This window comes from Borostomias antarcticus, assembly GCF_949987555.1.
Source record: "Borostomias antarcticus genome assembly, chromosome: 3".
Classification (NCBI taxonomy): domain Eukaryota; kingdom Metazoa; phylum Chordata; class Actinopteri; order Stomiiformes; family Stomiidae; genus Borostomias; species Borostomias antarcticus.
Genome location: NC_140236.1, coordinates 7,337,734 through 7,357,121, shown reverse-complemented (window position 1 = coordinate 7,357,121; position 19,388 = coordinate 7,337,734). Strand labels below are relative to the sequence as shown.

General features: G+C 42.9%; 2 protein-coding genes across 2 annotated transcripts; one reads left to right on the top strand and one right to left on the bottom strand.

Annotated features, from left to right (window-relative positions):
- The first annotated feature begins 64 nt into the window (after window positions 1-64).
- Window positions 65-4,769, top strand: ngrn (neugrin, neurite outgrowth associated). The gene is made up of 4 exons (XM_084436413.1): window positions 65-450; window positions 538-648; window positions 902-1,614; window positions 4,638-4,769. Exons 1-3 carry the CDS (start codon window positions 227-229, stop codon window positions 1,602-1,604), a joined length of 1,038 nt encoding a protein of 345 aa, XP_084292539.1. The 5' UTR covers window positions 65-226; the 3' UTR covers window positions 1,605-1,614; window positions 4,638-4,769.
- On the bottom strand, window positions 2,237-17,524 carry LOC311307587 (sortilin-like). The gene is made up of 20 exons (XM_084436412.1): window positions 17,365-17,524; window positions 15,204-15,263; window positions 14,797-14,870; window positions 14,583-14,685; window positions 13,969-14,130; window positions 13,418-13,491; window positions 11,887-11,936; window positions 11,563-11,690; window positions 11,147-11,291; window positions 10,653-10,808; window positions 9,470-9,576; window positions 9,044-9,146; window positions 8,591-8,762; window positions 8,156-8,346; window positions 7,671-7,860; window positions 7,330-7,446; window positions 6,284-6,392; window positions 5,933-6,045; window positions 5,011-5,140; window positions 2,237-4,540 (listed from the first exon to the last, which is right to left on the bottom strand). The coding sequence occupies exons 1-20, from the start codon at window positions 17,458-17,460 to the stop codon at window positions 4,526-4,528; spliced, it is 2,295 nt and encodes a 764-aa protein (XP_084292538.1). The 5' UTR covers window positions 17,461-17,524; the 3' UTR covers window positions 2,237-4,525.
- Window positions 17,525-19,388: the final 1,864 nt, after the last annotated feature.

The window sequence follows — 19,388 nt, the reverse complement described above, 5'->3', positions numbered from 1 at the left end:
TTATTTTATTTACACGTGACAGGTCACTTCTATGCTTCTACTATGCGACCAGAGCTTTGCTAGCTAGTCCGTCTACAAATTATGCGATCTTGTCGTTTTATGTTCGAAAGCGAATCATAATGTGAAGACAGCACTTGCTTACCATGACACAATAGCCAGACTGCAATTTTATTGCTGTTTCATTTCCAACCATGTGGTGCTAGTTAGCCCTGCCCCTGGCTTCAGCATGTCCGTCAGGATGGTGTCCTTGTTGGCCTCTCGGCTTGGTTTCCTGGTGCCCAGCGAGACTTCAGGGAGATTTCGACAAGCAATCAGAGATGCTAAAGTTTGGACTGGACAAAGCTACGCGAACGGGGTTGCAGACCACAGACCAAGACGACAGCGGAACGAGGAGTTTGAAGATGAACCAGACATGGAGGATGTTGAAGAAAAGCTTCAAGTCTTGGTCGGGTGAGAGGCCTAACAGTATGTCTCATATTGACTCCGTAATGTGGGAGTGCCCTACTTTCTCACAACTAACTCTCTGTCCCTTTTCAGAGAGGAGAGGAAAAAGCAGAGAACTGTGAAGTACCATCAGATCAGAAGACAGATGTCTCCTAAAGGTACGCCAGAGAGACAGCTGAGCCGGGATGCGATGGAGCAGATCAGGTGAGGAACTAAAGAATCACACTGCTTGCATGTTGTAATTTTCTGTTGATGCTGTAATTGATTCTCCCATCACTTTTGTTTAGACAATTTTAAACATTTTAAATCTCAACAGTCAGAGATCTGTCCTTTTAGAAACTGTCCCTGATTTTAACTTTGTGAAATCAACATTCCCTGTTTCTTAAACTAAAACGCTGCATATAGGAAATAGTTGCAGAAATCTGTATTTACCACTGTCCTGTAAATGTCTCTCCAGGTATCTGAAGCAGGAGGAACCTGAGGAGTGGACCATCGAGCGCCTGGCTGAGGGCTTCTCCGTCAGCCCTGACGTCATCTTCAGAGTCCTCCGTAGCAAGTTTGTCCCCACCCCGGAGAGGAAGGTCAAGCAGGACGCCAAAGTGCTGGCCAAGCTCCGGCAGCAATATCTACCCACGGCTGCCAAACCAGGCCAGGGCAGGCCGCAGCTGCCTGGGCCCGTGACGCCAGCCACGCTGCCTGGGCCCATGACGCCAGCCACGCTGCCTGGGCCCGTGACGCCAGCCACGCTGCCTGGGCCCATGACGCCAGCCACGCTGCCTGGGCCCGTGACGCCAGCCACGCTGCCTGCCGGAGGCGCCAGCGGTGCCCTGGTCACTTTGCCTAGCCAGAGTCTGATGCCCAGGGAAGATGGCATAAGAGCTCTGGCTACTGCAGGTGGCTCTCTTGCCCCTCTGCCTACCAAGAATAGAGTTTCACTTCCTGTTTCCAGTAAACACTCCTCTCTGACAGAACTTTCCGGAGCAGAGGAGGATGCTGCTGCAGATGATGTGTTTGAGGTGGAGGAAGAGGAGGGCTGGGATGGATACGTGTTTACAGAGGAGCAACTGGAGGATCTTGTGCGTTCTACTAAGTCCTCCCCGGTGACTCAGCATGGGAATGAATTCTTTGACAGTGATGGCATCTTCTTGTACAGAATCTGAGTCTGAGATGGTAATGATGTTTATTTTACTACAGTGTTGAAAATGTCAAAAAGACTTATTCTGATGAAAACTAATAAAGCACTAGCCTGTGTCAACTAGTTAACCAGAGTTGAAGAATTTAATTAATCATCTCTGCAAACACTGTAAAATGCACTTAAATTATAATTTGATTGATTGACTGAAGAAGAGAGTTATGTTCCTATTATGATTGAGTTGTCCATTCCAGGCTCAAATTATTACTTAGGTCCAGAAAAACAGTTGAGAGAAGGGATCAAAGTTAATTTATTGGTCAACCCAAAGCAAATGGTCTCAAATATACAGAAGAGAAAAACAGATAAAAAATATGTAATAATTGTATATGTACAGTACATAGGCCATCACAATGAATTAATTTACACATTGTTTTTATTCATAAGAAAAAAATTGTCAGGCCTCAATTCTTCAAATCTTCATTAAATAAGACTTCAACAAGTGTTTCCTGCAGCAGCTATAAATTCAATGTATTCCACTTATTACTTCATTTAGCAAACCCTCACAATTGTATTCCAGTACAAGGGAACTATTATACAAATCATGTAGGAGTTGGATTGTTTCACAGCAAGAGCTGAAAAATGGTATCGGGGAAGCACAAATAGAGCCTGTTTGGGTTTCTGTTTTATGGGTTGATTTTTTTTTTTTTTACTGACAAAAATATGATTAATTAGCCTAGTACCGCATATCATCACGCATTCAAGGGGAGCTTCTATGAAGCAGTCTAAAAAGATATTTATTCATTACTTTTGTTGAGTTAACATAAGCAGTAAGTGTGCCACAAAAGGGTGCCAACAAGACGGATGTAACTGATTACACAGGGGTGATGCCAGACAATAGGAGAACACACCCGCCTCTCATTGGGAGGGCACACTTACTGTCCCCATACCAGGCACTTGTACAACCACATTCACACTAACTAACACAACACGGTTACTGCACTCTGAACTTGCTCATTGCAAATAAATAAAACCTACAGTATGGATGACATGAGAGACAAAGACAAAAAGGTTGTGCAACAAATGTAGAAAGAGCAAAATCCCCTTTGAGCGATCATGTAAAAGGATAACATGTACCTGTTGTAAATATCATGTAATATTGTACCTTTATTCATGATATTTCACTAAAGCCTATTCATTCACCAATTAAATTCCAAAACAAGTGCATGTAATTATATATCATATAGTCAGAAAAATACAAAATTGTTAGAACAGCCTAACCCAATTAAATCTACCCTTAATGTGAGAAGCTAATTCCATGACCCTGTCACCAAATCAAGATGTGACTCAGTAGTATTTGTGACTCAGTAGTATTTGCTCATCATATATTCACTACAATAGGTACAGACAATAGCTACAGTGCAGAACTGCTAAAATTCCATAAAACACCTTAGATAACACCTGTTAGTAAACTCATTTCTTAAATTCTATCAAACAGACTACATTTAATGTACATAAATACACAGTTGCTCTTTGTATCTGTGACAAGGTGATCATGCCCTATTGCCCAATGAAATTCATTGCTGTATGTTTCACATTTATTTTTATTACTGTAGAATTAGCTTATTCAACTATAATTATTAAAATTTTAAGAAACAAAAAAGTCTAACTTAAACTACAGAGACGTTTCACATACAAATGACCTTGTGCTTTAGGCAGTTAATACTGCAGACAGCTTTTCTTTAGAGTCAAATCAGAACTTGATATGTGAATAACTCAAATTGTCTTCCGTGGATGTCAATACATGACAATTGGGGGAAATTTGAGTTGAGCAATTGTATTTCAAGTTAGGATTTGCTAATTAATTAAGAACTAACCGATTTGGAAGGTTAATAATTGTTGCTATGAAAGCTTGTGCAGATACACTTAAAAAAACATGTTATTGCCATCAAACATTAATGGTATATGGACATTGCCATTAGTATTTAACATATATATTAACAAATACTTAAATAGCAGTTTCCAAGTAGGTGTCTCAGCAGAATCATTTGTCAAGCAACAGAAGTTGACAGCAACCTATTTACCATACACCCAAAGACATACATCAGAGTAAAACAAAGCTATTCATGTACTGTACAAGTAGAGGGGTAAGGTAACGGGGAGACACATCTTCGATGGAAGCGGATATCAAAGTAGGGAGAGGCATAACCCATAATGCAATGGTGTTTTAATGCTCTCATGCTTTAAAAACCAGAACCCTACATGTCTATTATTTTGACTTCCAGTTTAAAGTGCTATCCTGACAGTTGTTCTTAAAACTGTGCTGGTAGGTCTAAAGTTTAGCTGCTAATAATTTATTTGAATTCTGCAGTAACCACACCCTCTTGTTTGGGTGTCTGTGTTTTTTCGAGGGCACCACAATAATCAAACGAGTCGCAGTTTGTATTTTCATAGGCCTTCACCCACAGAAGTGGAGCAGCACATTTTGACTGGAAATGAAAGTTACAGATTGTAGCTTTAATAAAGCAGAGGTTCAAAACACGGACTAGGAAGAAAGAATCTCCCAAGGATCCAAAGGATATAGCATTTATGCAGTAGTTCCATTACGCCGGGTTTGTCAACAGTCCAAAAACCACCGCGTCACTCCACTTTTCCCAGGAACAAGAAAGTAAAAACTCTCAATCAATTAGTCACAACACCACGAGCCCCTCCCCCTGGTCGGTGGTCCTCAATGCTGGTTGGGTCTCAGAAAGACTCTGTACATTCATTGGATACCTCATAATGAGCGGGTGACGGAGGCTCTCAAGCAGGTGCTGAAGGCCAGAGATCACAGTGAAGGGAGGGAGGAGGAAGTAGCAAGCTTTTGAAGAAGTATCAGAGTGAAAGGATAGCATCCAGCCGCAGGGTTGGGCTGGGGAACAGATTCCTCTGTAACACCGCAGGTTCCGTCTGTTACTCCAGGAGGTCCTAAACACAGAGAGCAAACAACATGGATGTATTGTTCTTTTTGATCATTATCAATTGTTGTACTGGTTTTTACACATTGTTTGCTGATCCCTCTCAGATTCTCCTGAGCACCACTGGAGGAGACCTGTGGTACTACAACTGTGACAGCAGGCCCTCTCACCTGTGGGCGGGGCCCCAAAGCTATAACTTCCTCCCTTTGTTCTCATTGTTCTCTCTCTTGTCTAGCACACTTTGAGAAAGGCTTCGTGCCGAAACATGTTGGTGTTTTTAATGTTCTTATAGCCCAATGAAATAAAGGCTTTTTACTACTTTATCTGAGTGCCTGGATTTGTCCTTTTTCAAGTCAACATTCCTATGGAGTTGGTCCTTTACGAAAAACAGACTGCATGAGACAACAACGGAGGCAACTGAAATGTCAATAGAAGCCGATGTGTGTGTGTGTGTGTTCATGTGTGTGTGTCTGTACAAACCTCATCTGAGTCGTCGTGGAACTCCACCTTGCCGTTGTGAGTATGGCTGACGTCCAGCGGTTCGTCCACTCCCTCGATGCCGTTGGCCTCTGCGTGCTGCTGCAGCACAGAGTACCTGTGCACCAGGAACCTGCAACAGTGGGACACACTGTAGCACATAGTGTTTTCCACTCAGTTTGTGTATGTGTGTGTGTGTGTGTGTGTGTGTGCAGGCCAAGGTTATTATAGTTAACGAAAACTAACTAAAAAACGAAAACTAGGTGTGAAAAAACATTTTAGTTAACTGAAATAAAAATAAAAACTAGACTTTACAAAAAAACGATAACTAACTAAAACTGCATTGTGTGTTTACAAAACTAACTAAAATAAACTAAAATTATAGAGAAAATGTCCTTAGTTTTAGTCTTTTTAATTTCATACATAAGCCTAGTATTTTGGGTGGATATGAAATCTATCCTCCATTTTATTTAGCTGTGTTTCTGCGCAGGAGTAACCTGACGTGGTCCAGATGGTTTGTTTCACACGGAGTGAAACAACGTGAGCTCACGAGATCAGGATAGTCTCACAAGGCTAGCACAGAAGAAGAAAAAAACTAAAACTAATACTGAAACTAATAAAAACTAAACTAAAACTAAGCATTTTCAAAAAATAAAAACTAAACTAAACTAGCAAACCTGCTTTAAAACTAATCAAAACTAAACTGAAATTGAAAACAAAAAGTTAAAACGATATAAAAATAAAAACTAATGAAAAAAGCAAAACTATTATAACCTTGGTGCAGGCGCATGTGAGTGTTAGTGCGAGGCTAAATAAAATTGCTTTATTCTAATACGCACATGGTCACGTGGTTCTTTGTGAAAGTGCAGACAAACACTCTTTGGATGGTTTGGATGCACTGATATGTAATGTGTGTTGTACTGACCTTCCACCACAGACGTACTTCTTGACAAAGAAGACTCCAGCTACACAACTGAGCACCATGATGATGATGACCGTCACCACTATAGGCACCCGGCTGGAGGTATGGATCTCTGTCTGAAGAGAGGAGAACAGGATCAAGAGAGAGAGAGTGAAAGAGAGAGGGAGAGAGAGATAGAGACGACATGATGAAGATATGCAGTAGAAATAAGAAAGGAACAATAATAAAACAACTAAAATAGAAGTGAGTCCTCACTAATCCAGACGTTCTACATGCTCATGCTCACCCAGCGCGAGCGGCTAGGCAGCACTGGTGAACTGCAGCAGAACCAGTGATAATGGTGTTGGTACTCACCAGTAGTTCAGGGCCCAGCAGGTCACTGACACACCTCTTTCTCAGGTCAATCTCCTTCCTCTCAGGCATCGTTCCTCCCTGACACTTGTCCCCAGGGATTTTCCTATAGCTGAGGACAGGGAGTGTAGGATCATTATGGGTATACATATCGTATAGTAGGAAAAATACAAATCAAAGTCTTTTTATTGTTTAAAGGTACTATAGATAACATTTTTATACAAATTATTTTTTTCCCCCTTTAAAAAAAAAAAAACTTTTAGAAAGGTGGAGAAATATTTCTTTTTGCATTACGGGGATAAAGATGGACTCGTTGAAGCATGTGGGTATGACAGACCGGGCCAGCTAGTGTTGAATATCAGTTGAATAAACACTGTGAACACTGGTGCCAGTTGGTCAGCCCATAGCTGACATAGACACATAGCTTGACACTTTCAAGTCTACCCCTTTATTTATATCTTAAGTCAAAAATGGATGGGTATCACAAGGTTCGAGCTGGTTGTCTTTACACAACAAAGTAGTGCAGGCTAGGTTTGAGTTTGTTAAAGGTGCAGTGGTTTGGCCCAGATGCACTTTGCTTTTTTGTTTTATTTGTTGTTGTATTTTTTCCAATTCTCATTCCATTACAACAGTGATCAAAAAATAAGTGCAAATAAATCTGTCATCTGTGTAAAGTGCAAATAAATCTGTCGCAGGACTAAGTAATAAGTGCGTCCAATTATTTTGAGTGGCCAACTTGAAATTATTGGATGGCCCACCTGCCTGTCAACCTACCTACCTGCCTACCGACCGAGTGTCATTTGTTTTCCCAGTTTGGAGGAGTGGCTTTGGAAGGGGGCCTGAAGGGAGGGACGGGGATTTTGTCGGTTGCATTTTTCAAAATCTTTCAAAAAAAAGTCTAACAAATAAATAAACACTAACCACATACAGCACCTTTAACTCCCCCTTGATTACAGACAGAGCTTCTATACACCTCAGTGGAGGTGAAAGGAACAAACCTTAGTGTTAGAGTAGCAGAATAGTGGCCAGCTACCGGCTGACATCCTTACCCACTGGTCTGCAGCTGTTCCTCCTCGCCATGCAAACAGAACTCCAGAACCTTGCCCATCAGGTCCGGCTGCTCCACACACTCGGAGCTGTTCTCTTTGCGGTAGTACCCAAAGTCACTGCAGGGGGGCAGAGTGGAGCAAAGACAGCAAGGGGTCTATCAGACAGTCCTCTACACATGGATATTTTGCGAAACAAGCAATATTCAGGCCACAGGTAAACGGTTTGCTAAGAGTAGAAAGAGATGTTACATAGGAGGAGTAGCATGACGTCCAGTAATTGGACTTCGAACTTATGCGTATCGTGGATATGTTCTGCGGGCAGGGGAGGGGGGGGGTCTCACCACATGAAGTCGTCCAGGGTGCAGGAGCAGGGGGAGTGCTGCTTGTTGACCGTGTACTCCCGTCCGTTCCAGCACACCGAGTCCTTCCTCATACGCAGGAAGCGCTCCTTGTAGCCCAGCATGCAGCCGTCGTTGGGGTCACTGATATCATCAGAGTGAGCCAGCCACTGCACGTAGTCCTGTTCAACGCCTGAGAGAGAAATTAAGTGAATATTTTATTATTATATTAACTTAAGCCACAAACATGTCCAACTTGTATCTCCTCTTGAAGATCTTTAAACCACCTTGTCCAGACTAGGGCAGGAGGTAAGAGGCAGGATTTGACTTTGTGCACAGAAAACCACCCAATTACGATCTACACTCAGTCAATCTGCCTTGTTAAAACAAGGTTAAATAAAATATACTTTATCACTCAAACAAGGTGATTCTTGTGGCTGGGGCCCAGGTACAGTATAATAGCTGGAACCTCCCAGCTGGGAACTCACAGTCACGGGTGAGCAGCTCCCTGAAATCGATGGTGACAGAGACCCAGTACTGGCTGATGAGGGAGTCCCTGTATCCCCAGATGCTGACATTCATAGAGCGGGCGCCAGGCTCCGAGGCCAGGCCGGTGAAGTGGATGGGGTCCTTGGTGAAGTTGTACACGTGCCAGCATTGACCCTCGTCAGTGGAAAACCTAGCCAGAAATGAAGAGATTGCGGAGAGTTTCACAAAATGCGATCGGGGTATGGTGTTTTTATGAATAACACCAGAGGAAGTCCTGTCTATCTGGGTTTGACGATTTTTTTGAAAAGAGTCTGGGTATGAACTCAGAAATATGATCAGTTTTGAAATATGAACAGTTTTGGATTGGATCCATATTTCTCCATCTCAAATAAATATAGACCCAGATGACCCTCAACTCTCCCGGTATGACTCACTTGATCTGGTTGATGGGGTGGGCGACGGAGTGCTCCACAGCCACCAGCAGACCCCCGGAGTCCAGGATGGCGTAGTGATGGGGGCCCTTGAGGGCCTGAAGCCAGGTGTAGCCCCCGTCATCAGACACATACACATCCGGCTTCATCACCGAGATGGCATCGCCCACACTCCCTGGGTAAGGGTCACAAAAGGAAGAGGTCAGAGACTAGAGAGCAAGGCCACACCCAAATCAGGCGTGCAAGCTATCAAACGCCTCCGAGTAGACCGACGTCTCAGCCTGCTGACCCACGATCAGCTCTACGTTAACAATATAATTACAAACACACCGGCCGGGATCTGATCCTCGTGTAAACAAATCATGTGAACAACACTGTGGATATCAAGGCCTCTCCTTCACTGTGGTTCAGTTGAGCTTAGGCTATGAGGTCAGAGTGTGGGAGGAGTTGCTGTACCGTGGGCTATGATGAGGCCTATGGCGTTAGGCTCGCTCAGAGGCAGCATGGGGACGTTCAGCCTCATCGCAGTGCTGTAGGCCGCGTGGATGTGGAGACTGCACTGGAATGGCGAGACACAGCCGGAGAGAGGGCAACATTTAGGATCTTGACATTTTTTATCAACGCTTGTTTTGGTCAGTCGGTTGAAAGTCACAACCGATATGACGCAAAGCCATAACATGATGATTCCGTCCTTAGGATCACACCAGTTCAAGATGTTGGTATACGAATGACAAATAAAAAAAATAACGTAATTTATTGATCATTGTATTTCGAAAAGCCTGATGGAACGTTGTTTCCATCAAGTCTTGAGAACTTTTTCCTTTCGCAACCTCATGTAAGACTCTCTCCAGAGTCCAGACTCACCCCTGATCCACTGTTTACCTTGTCGGGGTCTTTAGCTGTGGAGTCACACTTGGTGTTGGCTGGTTTCTGCAGCGGCAGCCACTCCCCTCCTTGGTCGAAGGACACCACTGACTGCACTGAGCCATCTAGGGACACAAGAGGACCAGCTTGTAATGGGCTCTCTCTCTGGTGTACACACAGCTCCTCACACTGCACAGCTAATGAAATATTCACACCCCGCTCTGAAACTGAGAGGCCTCAGACATGTTCACACCTCACATGTGCTGTGTGTGTATGAGAGAGAGAGATAGAAAGAGAGAGAGAGAGAAAAATACAAAGTGAGAGAAAATCCTGTAAGTTAGTCTGCATGTATTTCTGTGTGTGTGTGTGTGTGTGTGTGTGTGTGTGTGTGTGTGCGTGTGTGTGTGTGTGTGGGGGGGGGGGGGGGGGGGTATGTGTGTGTGTGTGTCAAAGTTATTATAGTTAACAAAAACTAACTAAGAAAATGTCCTTAGTTTTAGTCTTTTTCATTTCATACATAAGCCTAGTATTTTGGGTGGATATGAAATCTATCCTCCATTTTTTTTAGCTGTATCCCTGCGCAGAAGTAACCTGACGGGCGCCAGATGGATTGTTTCACACGGAGTGAAACAACATGAGCTTGTGAGAAAAAAAAAACTAAAAAACTAAAACTAGTACTGAAACTAATAAAAAACGAAACTAAAACTAAGCATTTTCAAAAAATAAAAACTAAACTAAACTAGCAAACCTGCTTTAAAACTAATTAAAACTAAACTGAAATTGAAAACAAAAAGTTAAAACGATATAAAAATAAAAACTAATGAAAAAAGCAAAACTATTATAACCTTGGTGTGTGTGTGTGTGAGTGTGTGTGTGTGTGTGTGTGTGTGTGTGTGTGTGTGTGCGCGCGCGCGTGTGTGGGGTATGTGTGTGTGTGGTATGTGTGTGTGTGTGTGTGTGTGTGTGTGTGTGTGTGTGTGCGTGATCAAAACTAAACTGAAATTGAAAACAAAGTTAAAACGATATAAAAATAAAAACTAATGAAAAAAGCAAAACTATTATAACCTTGGTATGTGTTTGTTTGTGTGTGTGTGCGTGTGTGTGGTATGTGTGTGTGCGCGTGTGTGTGGTATGTGTGTGTGTGTGTGTGTGTGTGTGTGTGTGTGTGTGTGTGTGTGTGTGTGCGTGCGTGTAAGCCCACCCTCAGCCAGGACGCTGGTGATGAAGACCCCGTGCAGCGAGGTGATGTTGGTGAAGTCAGTGTCGCCCCCTGTGGTGGTGTAGAGGTGACGCTCCAGAGACTTGGAGTAGACCGTTCCCCGGTCGTCCGACGCATAGATGGTGCCAAAACCTGTGTCTGAAACACACATAATGCACACAGCGCTCTAATAACATGCCAGGACCATATGATTAGGCAGCAGTAGAAGACGCAAAGCCAAGTTACGTCGTTTTTGTCGCAAACCCTGTGTGCTTTGTGTGTTTAACTTGTCAGTGGAACTGACTAAAGTGTTAAGTGCTGTCTAGTGCTGTGAGCAGAAAGCAATCGGGAATTGTAGCATGGTTGGTTAGTGTATATAAATGTGGAATGTTGGTTAGTAGCGGTGTGGAATGTTGGTACGTGTACTAATTAAACAGGGCTGATAGCTATAGATAGACAGGGTGTAGTTGTGTAACATAGGCCTACTATTGACTGACCTCCCGGTTGATCCACGTGCATGAACACCATATCGTTGTTGGCTGCCAGGATGGAGTAGAACTGTTCATGACCAACAGGGGGCAGCTGGGCCATGTTCCACACCTCGCCCTGGTCCACCGACACATGAATCATCCTCAGAGTGCCCTGGGAGAAGAGAGAGAGGGAGGCAAAGAGAAAGAGAAAGAGAGAGACACACCGTCAGTCATGTCCCCACGCTCACACACAAAGATATGCAAACAAAGTGGCACACATGCAAAAGAAACCTGTTTTGAGGACACACACGCACACTGTATTCCAAATAATACCATTTGTTTACTGATACACAAACACAACCACCCACACCCACATCCACAATGCACATGCACACGCTCTGTGAGACTTGATAGCTAGCTAGCTGATAGCCGCTGATACTGACCTTTCCAGTCATGACAGAGGCAAAGAGGAAACGCCCTCCCAGACCAAAGGAGAAGATCTTACTGGCAACAGTCTTGATGGTTTTCCCATAGTCTGTCGTCTTCATCAAATTCAACATTCCCCTGTCACCTAAAAACAGACAGAGATGGACACGCACACAAACACACACACGCACACACGCACACACGCACACACACACTTAGCATTCTTCTCCTGATCTCTTTGATTTCTTATTTTTAAATTCCTTAATTCCTCCTGAAGAAACAACGGCTATTCTCTATCCTATTCTATTCTTGAATAACTGCATGAGCGGTGTGTTACTCACTGCAAGATCCATTGAGGTTGGTGGTAAAGAAAATGGCATTGTCCATCCCCCTAAAATCAGACATAAGTGACAAACACGTCAGACAAGCTGTCACCCTCATATCAGCTCACAGGCCATGGAAACATTTACTATCTACACAGACATTCTTTGTTGTTATACAAAGTCTAAGAAACTAGGAGAACATGTCCATGATATGGTTTGTAACAAACAGACATAGCTGGGAAAGTTACGTTGACGTGTAACTGATCACATTTCAGAATCTGGAACAGGGGGTAGATCTATGCCGTGGAGTCCATCTGGGTTACTATGCAAAACACACTTCGATAACAAGCTCAACAGCCTTGAGATACCCAGCGAGAGCGTCACGTTTTATTCATGCTCGATCTCTCCGTTGCATGGAGACGGCAGAGGGACAAGCAGTGCCCTGCTGGCACACTCCCCCGTCCTGCTCACCTAAAAGGAACTTGTGACTGGTGTCGTCACCCTTATGCTGAATATCGTGTGACTTGACAGTTATTATCGCACAGCACACCCTCAGCATACGGTCATGCCCTTCCCAAATATGTACTTTGCCTGAGGTTGAGTCTGAGGTTAACTTGAGAAACTCACTGCCCTAGTTAAGCTTGACCTATTTTTCTGGAGTGGACTGTTCACATCAAGGTTAGGCCTCGTGGGACAGCTGGGACTGTGTCGGGGTAGAGAGCACACAGCTCTCCTTTTAAAACACCATCTTGGTGCTCGCAGCACTGGACCCAGAGGGTAAACAAACCTGTAAGGCAACTGAAGCCATTTCATGATGCACACCAGGAAGTAAGTCACGTCTAAAATAGAAGACTTGCCGGACAAGGGCTCGGCCTTCTATTTGCAAACAGTCAAACAGTAACACGCTGCAATGCGGTTCTACTGCTTCACTGTGAAGGGGGAGGGAGGGATTCCTACCACTTTCTGCTCAGACATTCAAATCCTTAGACTAATCAGTAGGCTGCCTAAAGGAGAGTAAGGCAAGCATAATTCCAGAGAATAAACTGCAGGTACCCATCTATCTATCTCTCTTGGGTCAGCAAAGCACCCCCCCCCACACACACACACACACATAGATCACAATGGTAGCCTCAGTCATTATAAACAGAGCATGACTACCCTACAAACTAACTAACTTATCCCGGTAATCCCAGAAAGTCTCCTTGAACTCTCTGACCCTGTGACAGATGGGAGAAGTTGAGTTTAACTGGGCCACAATCACCTATACCATTAGTATATCCATGTTGAATTACATTGAACAGACCGTTTCTCAAACCCATAAGGAAGCAGTACAAATATTATGGATGTTGACACAGGTGAAGCCAGGTCCTGGATTATATTACATCTTGTCTCCATTTCAGGTTCTTTTTAGTCTAGGAGAGAATCTAGGTCTGGGAAATTGTCCCTTTATCTTTGGAACTGTCCTTTTATCTTTGGTTGAGAACACTCAGGCTTTTGGAATGGGGTTTTAGAGAGGTCATGTTAGCAGGTGCACTCCTGGGTTTCTCACCATTTCACCAGACACACCATGTCATGGAGCTTCTTCCAGTTCTCCCCGAAGTCCTGCGACAGCCACAGCTCATTCTGAAGCACAGAAACAAGATTCCTATGTAAACATTGTACATGGTGTTTGCCATATCTACAGTGCTGCATAAAGAAATTATACAAATCCTTAACATGAGCTGTCTATGGTTGCTATCGAGAAGTCAAAACATGTTTCACATAACCACATTACCATAAGCTGACATTCCATCCCAATGGAAAATGTCAAATGTTTACCTTTTCTAAACACACATTGTATAGGACCATAAAGTGATTCAGATAAGGAAGCATGAGAGCCTCTTTCTAAATAAAGTCCAGGCAAACGTATTCATGTGTTGTGTGCTAATGTTGGAGGTATTAGGCTAATGAATGTAGATAGACCAATAGACCTTTCTAGCTAGCTATCTACATTCAGTACCCTAATACCTCCAACATGGCCAACTGATGACAGGCTGTGAAAACACTCTGTAATAGGTCTTCTTGGTATGAAGACCAGTATGAGCACACACACAAACTTACCGAGCTGCTGAGGACCAGCAGCACGTTGGAATCGTGGGGATTGTAGATGATCTGCATCAGCGGGTTGAAGGGTAGGTCCTGGTGGTTGAAAATGTTCCCAAAGTCCTTGGAGACAAAGATACGAGAGCCGTCCCTTCCAGACACCTCTGCTGTGAGGATCACCTGGGACAGAAAACAACATTTGTTTTTTCTTTATTTCACCAAGGAAGCCCATTGTGTCCAGGGTCTCATTTTCAATGGTGCCCTGGTTACGAAGCAAATATAAAAACATACATTAATACAAAATAAAATACAAATACAGAATACAAAGACATCATAGCTGTACTCACTGATCAACTAAAAACAAAAACATCATACACATTAAACACAAACATTAAAATTGGTAAAACTGATAAATTGATAAAACTGATGAACTGCTAAAACTCAAACATCATTTAAATCATTCTAAATCATGCTTTTAAAACTGCCCAAAGAGACCACGCAATCACATGATCACATAATGATGAGATATGAGCTCATGTAGTACTGAAAGACTCTGACCACATGATAAAATCAAATTTAACAGGCTAATAAACGGTCATTGAGCAGACATATAAAATTTAAAAAAGACTCACCTTCCCAGAGTTCTCAGGGCCGATGGCAATCCCAAACTCAGTGCGGATGAAAGTGTTGTTGATGAGGCCGGTGATGTCCTGGAACGACTTCCCATAGTTCTCGCTGACAGAAATGGAGAGTTGAGGGTGTCAGTCATAGTCTGCACTCCCCATAAGTGTGGCATTTAATAATAATAAGACAGCTGTAGAGGGCCATGTTAACATATTCTCTTACCTTCGATAAAGTTTGGACTGGCCGAATCTTAACATGAAGAATGGCACCTGAAATGTTGTCAAAGCCAGGATGACCTGTAAAGAGGAGCATGGTACCTGCTTAAGAACAAGATAACTGAATATTTTATTCATGCTTCCGAGACCCTGATTTTAAAGAGCTTCCTCTGTCCCAAACCAAAGGTGTAAACACACAGTTTTCACATAGAGCAAGCGGCTGAGATTCACACATCTCCATCAAATATCCGCTACTGAGTCATCTTTTGAAGTCTGTCCAGTCATCCTGTCACAGCTGAATAATGTTATTGCAGGGATGATTTGATTACGTATATAAGAGGGCATATAAGGCCTCTGAGGAAATATCAGGCCAGGTGAATGCAGACTCAGGACCAGTAGAACAGTAGAACTCACCCCTGAGGCGTCTCCAACCCAGGCTAGTGATACAGAACCACTCAGATCGTTGAAGGCAAACTGAAAAGACAGAGAATGAGTCAGATCATCAGGTTGTACACCTATTTAACGTGGAGAGGTTTAAGAACTAGAAAGAACAACACAGGCTAAGTGTTTTATCATTGCAGAGACATAACAGCCCAGCTGGTGAAAACATTTTGTCTTCCACGTTCTTGTTTTTGTTGCAAACATAGATGCGAATCAGTGTTGAGCATGTGATACCATCATGTGAATATACTCTGAATCGGACACGATCAAGCAGGGAAGAGGAGAACTCGTGAACGTTGTGCAAAGTCAACATACTCATTAACTGTTCCCATCAGCCCTGTAGTCTCTCTCTCTCTCGCTCGCTCCCTGAGTGTCACAAGCATAGCTTGTGTGCAAAAAGTGAAGCACCACTTCTAAGAATGGATAAATGCTTTGTATGGACAACAGGGCCTCTAAGCAGAGAAGGCTGCAGCTATGACTAACCACTGCCGGCACTGTCCAATCACCAGTCAAACACGGACTTATGAGATCAATTAGTCAGTGAAAACTCACTCTCCTACAACTAGTTAAACGACATAGTCTAAGACATTGATACATATATACTATGATCTATACTACATGGCCTTAGACAATGATCTAAATACTTCCCTTTCCCTGAACACGCTTCCATTCCTCTGAATTAAGACACTTAAATCCCTAATCTCATCTAGCTGCCCTCCACTCTTTCACTATGAGGACATTCAAAGATTGTGTAAGAGCAGACCAGATCCAGTACCTACAGTAGCCAAAGCAGCTCTGGAGTACAAGAGCACAAAGCGAGCTTCTTGGAATTCTTCCTTCATCCTTTAGATTACCTTAACCCCAATTGCTGCCACAGAGTTCTGGGTCTGCGGAAAGGAGCTACACAAGTCCATCACATAAGAATGGCTTTGGATGACAAGCTATGTAATACATGACATTGGTATTTATCTGGGACGCGATGAGTGCAGTATTTCTTTTTGTTTCGTTTTGGAACTAAAAGCCTCAAAGGTCATTGTGTTGTATTCATGGTCAGTTCTGGGTTCACTGTGCCATCAATATGTTTCTATGGAACTTACTGTCACTTTGCAGAAGTTTGCTACTTCTCTATTCTGGCAGTTCCAGTTCATTAAAGTGTATGATCATTTAAATATACTGGAAAACTATATTGTGTAGCCAAAAGTGCACATTCTGAGTAGCTGGAGAAATTGAACAAAATGGTCTGGCTGTGAGTTTTTTTTAGGGGGGGTGTTGCTGTACAATCCTGTGCTGATACAGTGAAATCCTATGCACATCCACATTTAGACTACACTCTTCTCACTGGACTTTTTAAGGATTTTGGCATTTGAGGATCATATCATTAAGACAGCAGAGTAGACACGATCTCTGAGATAGCCTCTCATGCAGGGTATTTGAACAGTAGTCTACCCACACAAGTCACTTTCTCTTAGGCTATACACCTTATTTTACAAGAAAGTGACATTTCTTCACTGAAAAGGAGGTATAGTGGCAGTCACTATGATATCCATGGAAAAATATAGGTCATAGCCATTAGAGGAACATTTGAGATGTGTAACTGAGACACACAGGCATGTTTACAGACAGCTCAAAGGGCCTTGAATAGAGAATGAAGAGTGACGTTGTACTGGTTTGTGACTGGCGTTTGAGACATAGGCCTAGGTAAATAGGCTACCTGCTCAAAAACTATTAAATTGAATTAAAAATTAACTTCTATAAAACACTAAACATTGTGTTGAACTATACTGCGACCCTTTGAAACATCAAGACTGATACTTTTTTTTTTTGTTTGGAGCTGTAATTCTAGAAGATCCACTTTCAAGGAAGTTGGAGCTCGCACAAAGCTCTGATGGGTGTTTTTACAATGTGTTTTAATTTAGCATTTTCCTCCCCTTAAACGAATATTATTGTGATCACATAAGCTATGAAGCCGAGTAGTACATTCTGGCCCATTGTCGCAATAAAGAAAATAAATCTACAGCTAAAGCTATTGTCACCCATCTGCTGGAATGCACTATAGGCTATTTAATAATATTATTTGAGAAGATGTGTGACACTGAATGATACTTGTAAACACAGACCGGTGAGGTGAACTTACGTTGTGTGTGTTTTCAGTTAACTTGGTGTCGTATCCCTGAAGGGCTTTACAGGTGTCTCCTTGATCTGCACTTCTTCTTCTTCTAACGTTGCCCATTGATGGGAGAAAGCGGGCTGGAAAAGATCTCTTTTCAATATTCAAACCTGTTAGAAGGTTCTTCTTAAAAACGGATACTCCATTGTGTGAGGCTCTCTGGTCCAAACCAAATGTCAAATTGATCAGAAACATTAAAACGCAGTGCACAAGAACCCCCATGTTAGCGGTGTGCCAAATCTAGAGTTTAATTCTTTGTACGTCCTATTCTCGCTCAGAAATTGACGGTCGCTCCAGTGCGGCCGCTGACGACATCAACAACAGTAGTCCTGACAGCGCGTATGCGACGAGCTTTGTATGCGGGGTCAATGATGATTCGAGGCGGTGCGCTCGAAATCGCAGTGGGCAATCCTACTCCCGGTGCAGTGCGGAAAAACGGTCTCTCAATGAAATTACAGACGGGTTAATAATTGTCTTAAATGATCCCACTTCTATTCCTCACTGTACGACTGCTAATCAATTAATAACACAATGCAACAAGGATAAAGGAGCCTTATGTGTGTGGGACGGAGCCTACACCTTTGCCGACACACCGCTGAGATTGGCTACTCCTGCGTTTACACTTCCATTGGATGCTCTGATTGGTTGAAATCCAAACATGCAGAGCAAACCCGCTGCGTCTCAGCTGTCAAAGCATTTTCAAGCTTGGTTGAAGGCACGAACACCAGTCATTAAATAGACAACGCTGAAAGCCTTATTATCATATTGTGAACTTTTAGAGCGTTAAATACATAATTATTATCATACTGGCCTATTATTATTGATATTTTAAATATTGAGTCTTATGAAACTTATGGTCATGAAAGCCATGGAATGAAGCATAATGAAGCAAAATCTATCAGATTTTAACTCAAGTAGCCAACTGTAGGCCAGTAGGCCAAATCAAATATGATGATGAACTGGCAGGTCCTTAACAACAACCTGAGAGTGTATTGCTACATCAGATTAATGTCAGTGTAAACCATATATACACGTGTAGCTTGTGCCACAGAGGAATCAAAAGTGCACAGTGTTTTTCGTGGATTGAACATCTGTACCCGAATATTATGAGCCTGGTACACTATGTCAAGGGATTATATGATGTTGTGGAATACCCCTTCAGGCTTTCTGGTCCAGCAACATTAGGCCTAATCTCTGTTTACATGTGTGTGCATGTGTCCTTTCTTCAAATGACAGTTAGCCTATACTGTAATTGTGGGTTGAAATCGGCCTATTTGCGTTGCTTCTTCCTCATTAGGCTGCAATTTTATCTCAATGGGCTTAAGTAGAAACTGTCACCAGCCATACAGACTGCCGGGACACCAATACGCATGATGTCCTCACATTTAGGATATACAGTAGGATACAACCTTACAATGCCTTTTAACACAGACATATTTTTTCAATTCACTGGGGTTTGGGTGAGGACACAAATTAACCCTTGGGTAATTGGCTCTTCCATGCTATCCTCATGTATGTGAATAGGTGGCATGAGAGTGTCATTTGTTCACCAATGAGATTTGTCCACTTTACAGGCTGCGGTGAGTCAGATTCGGTTCCTGATTAGATTTTTTTTGCATGTGATGGGACAGGAGGGTCTTGGAGCCAGGAGCAACCCATGACTGATGGTCATGTGGTTTTAGGGTGGGGGAGAAAATAGCAGTCTCCCTGCAGCTTAGGCTCAGTGGTCAGCACACGCCAGACCCTCGAAATACTCTCTGGAATCCTTTCAATCACTTTCCCCTTTACTACAAATAGTATTTTGACCCAGATCTGGAACATGCTGAATCATGAGATCCTCCCCTGAAATAGTCCCACAAGAAAAAATAGGACATCCCAGGTGACTACCACCCAAGATGTTATGCTGCAAGTACAGTTCTGGCAAAATGACAACAGGCATGTTATTATCTGAATTTGTTTGACTTTGACCTATAGTGGTCAAAATGTACCTA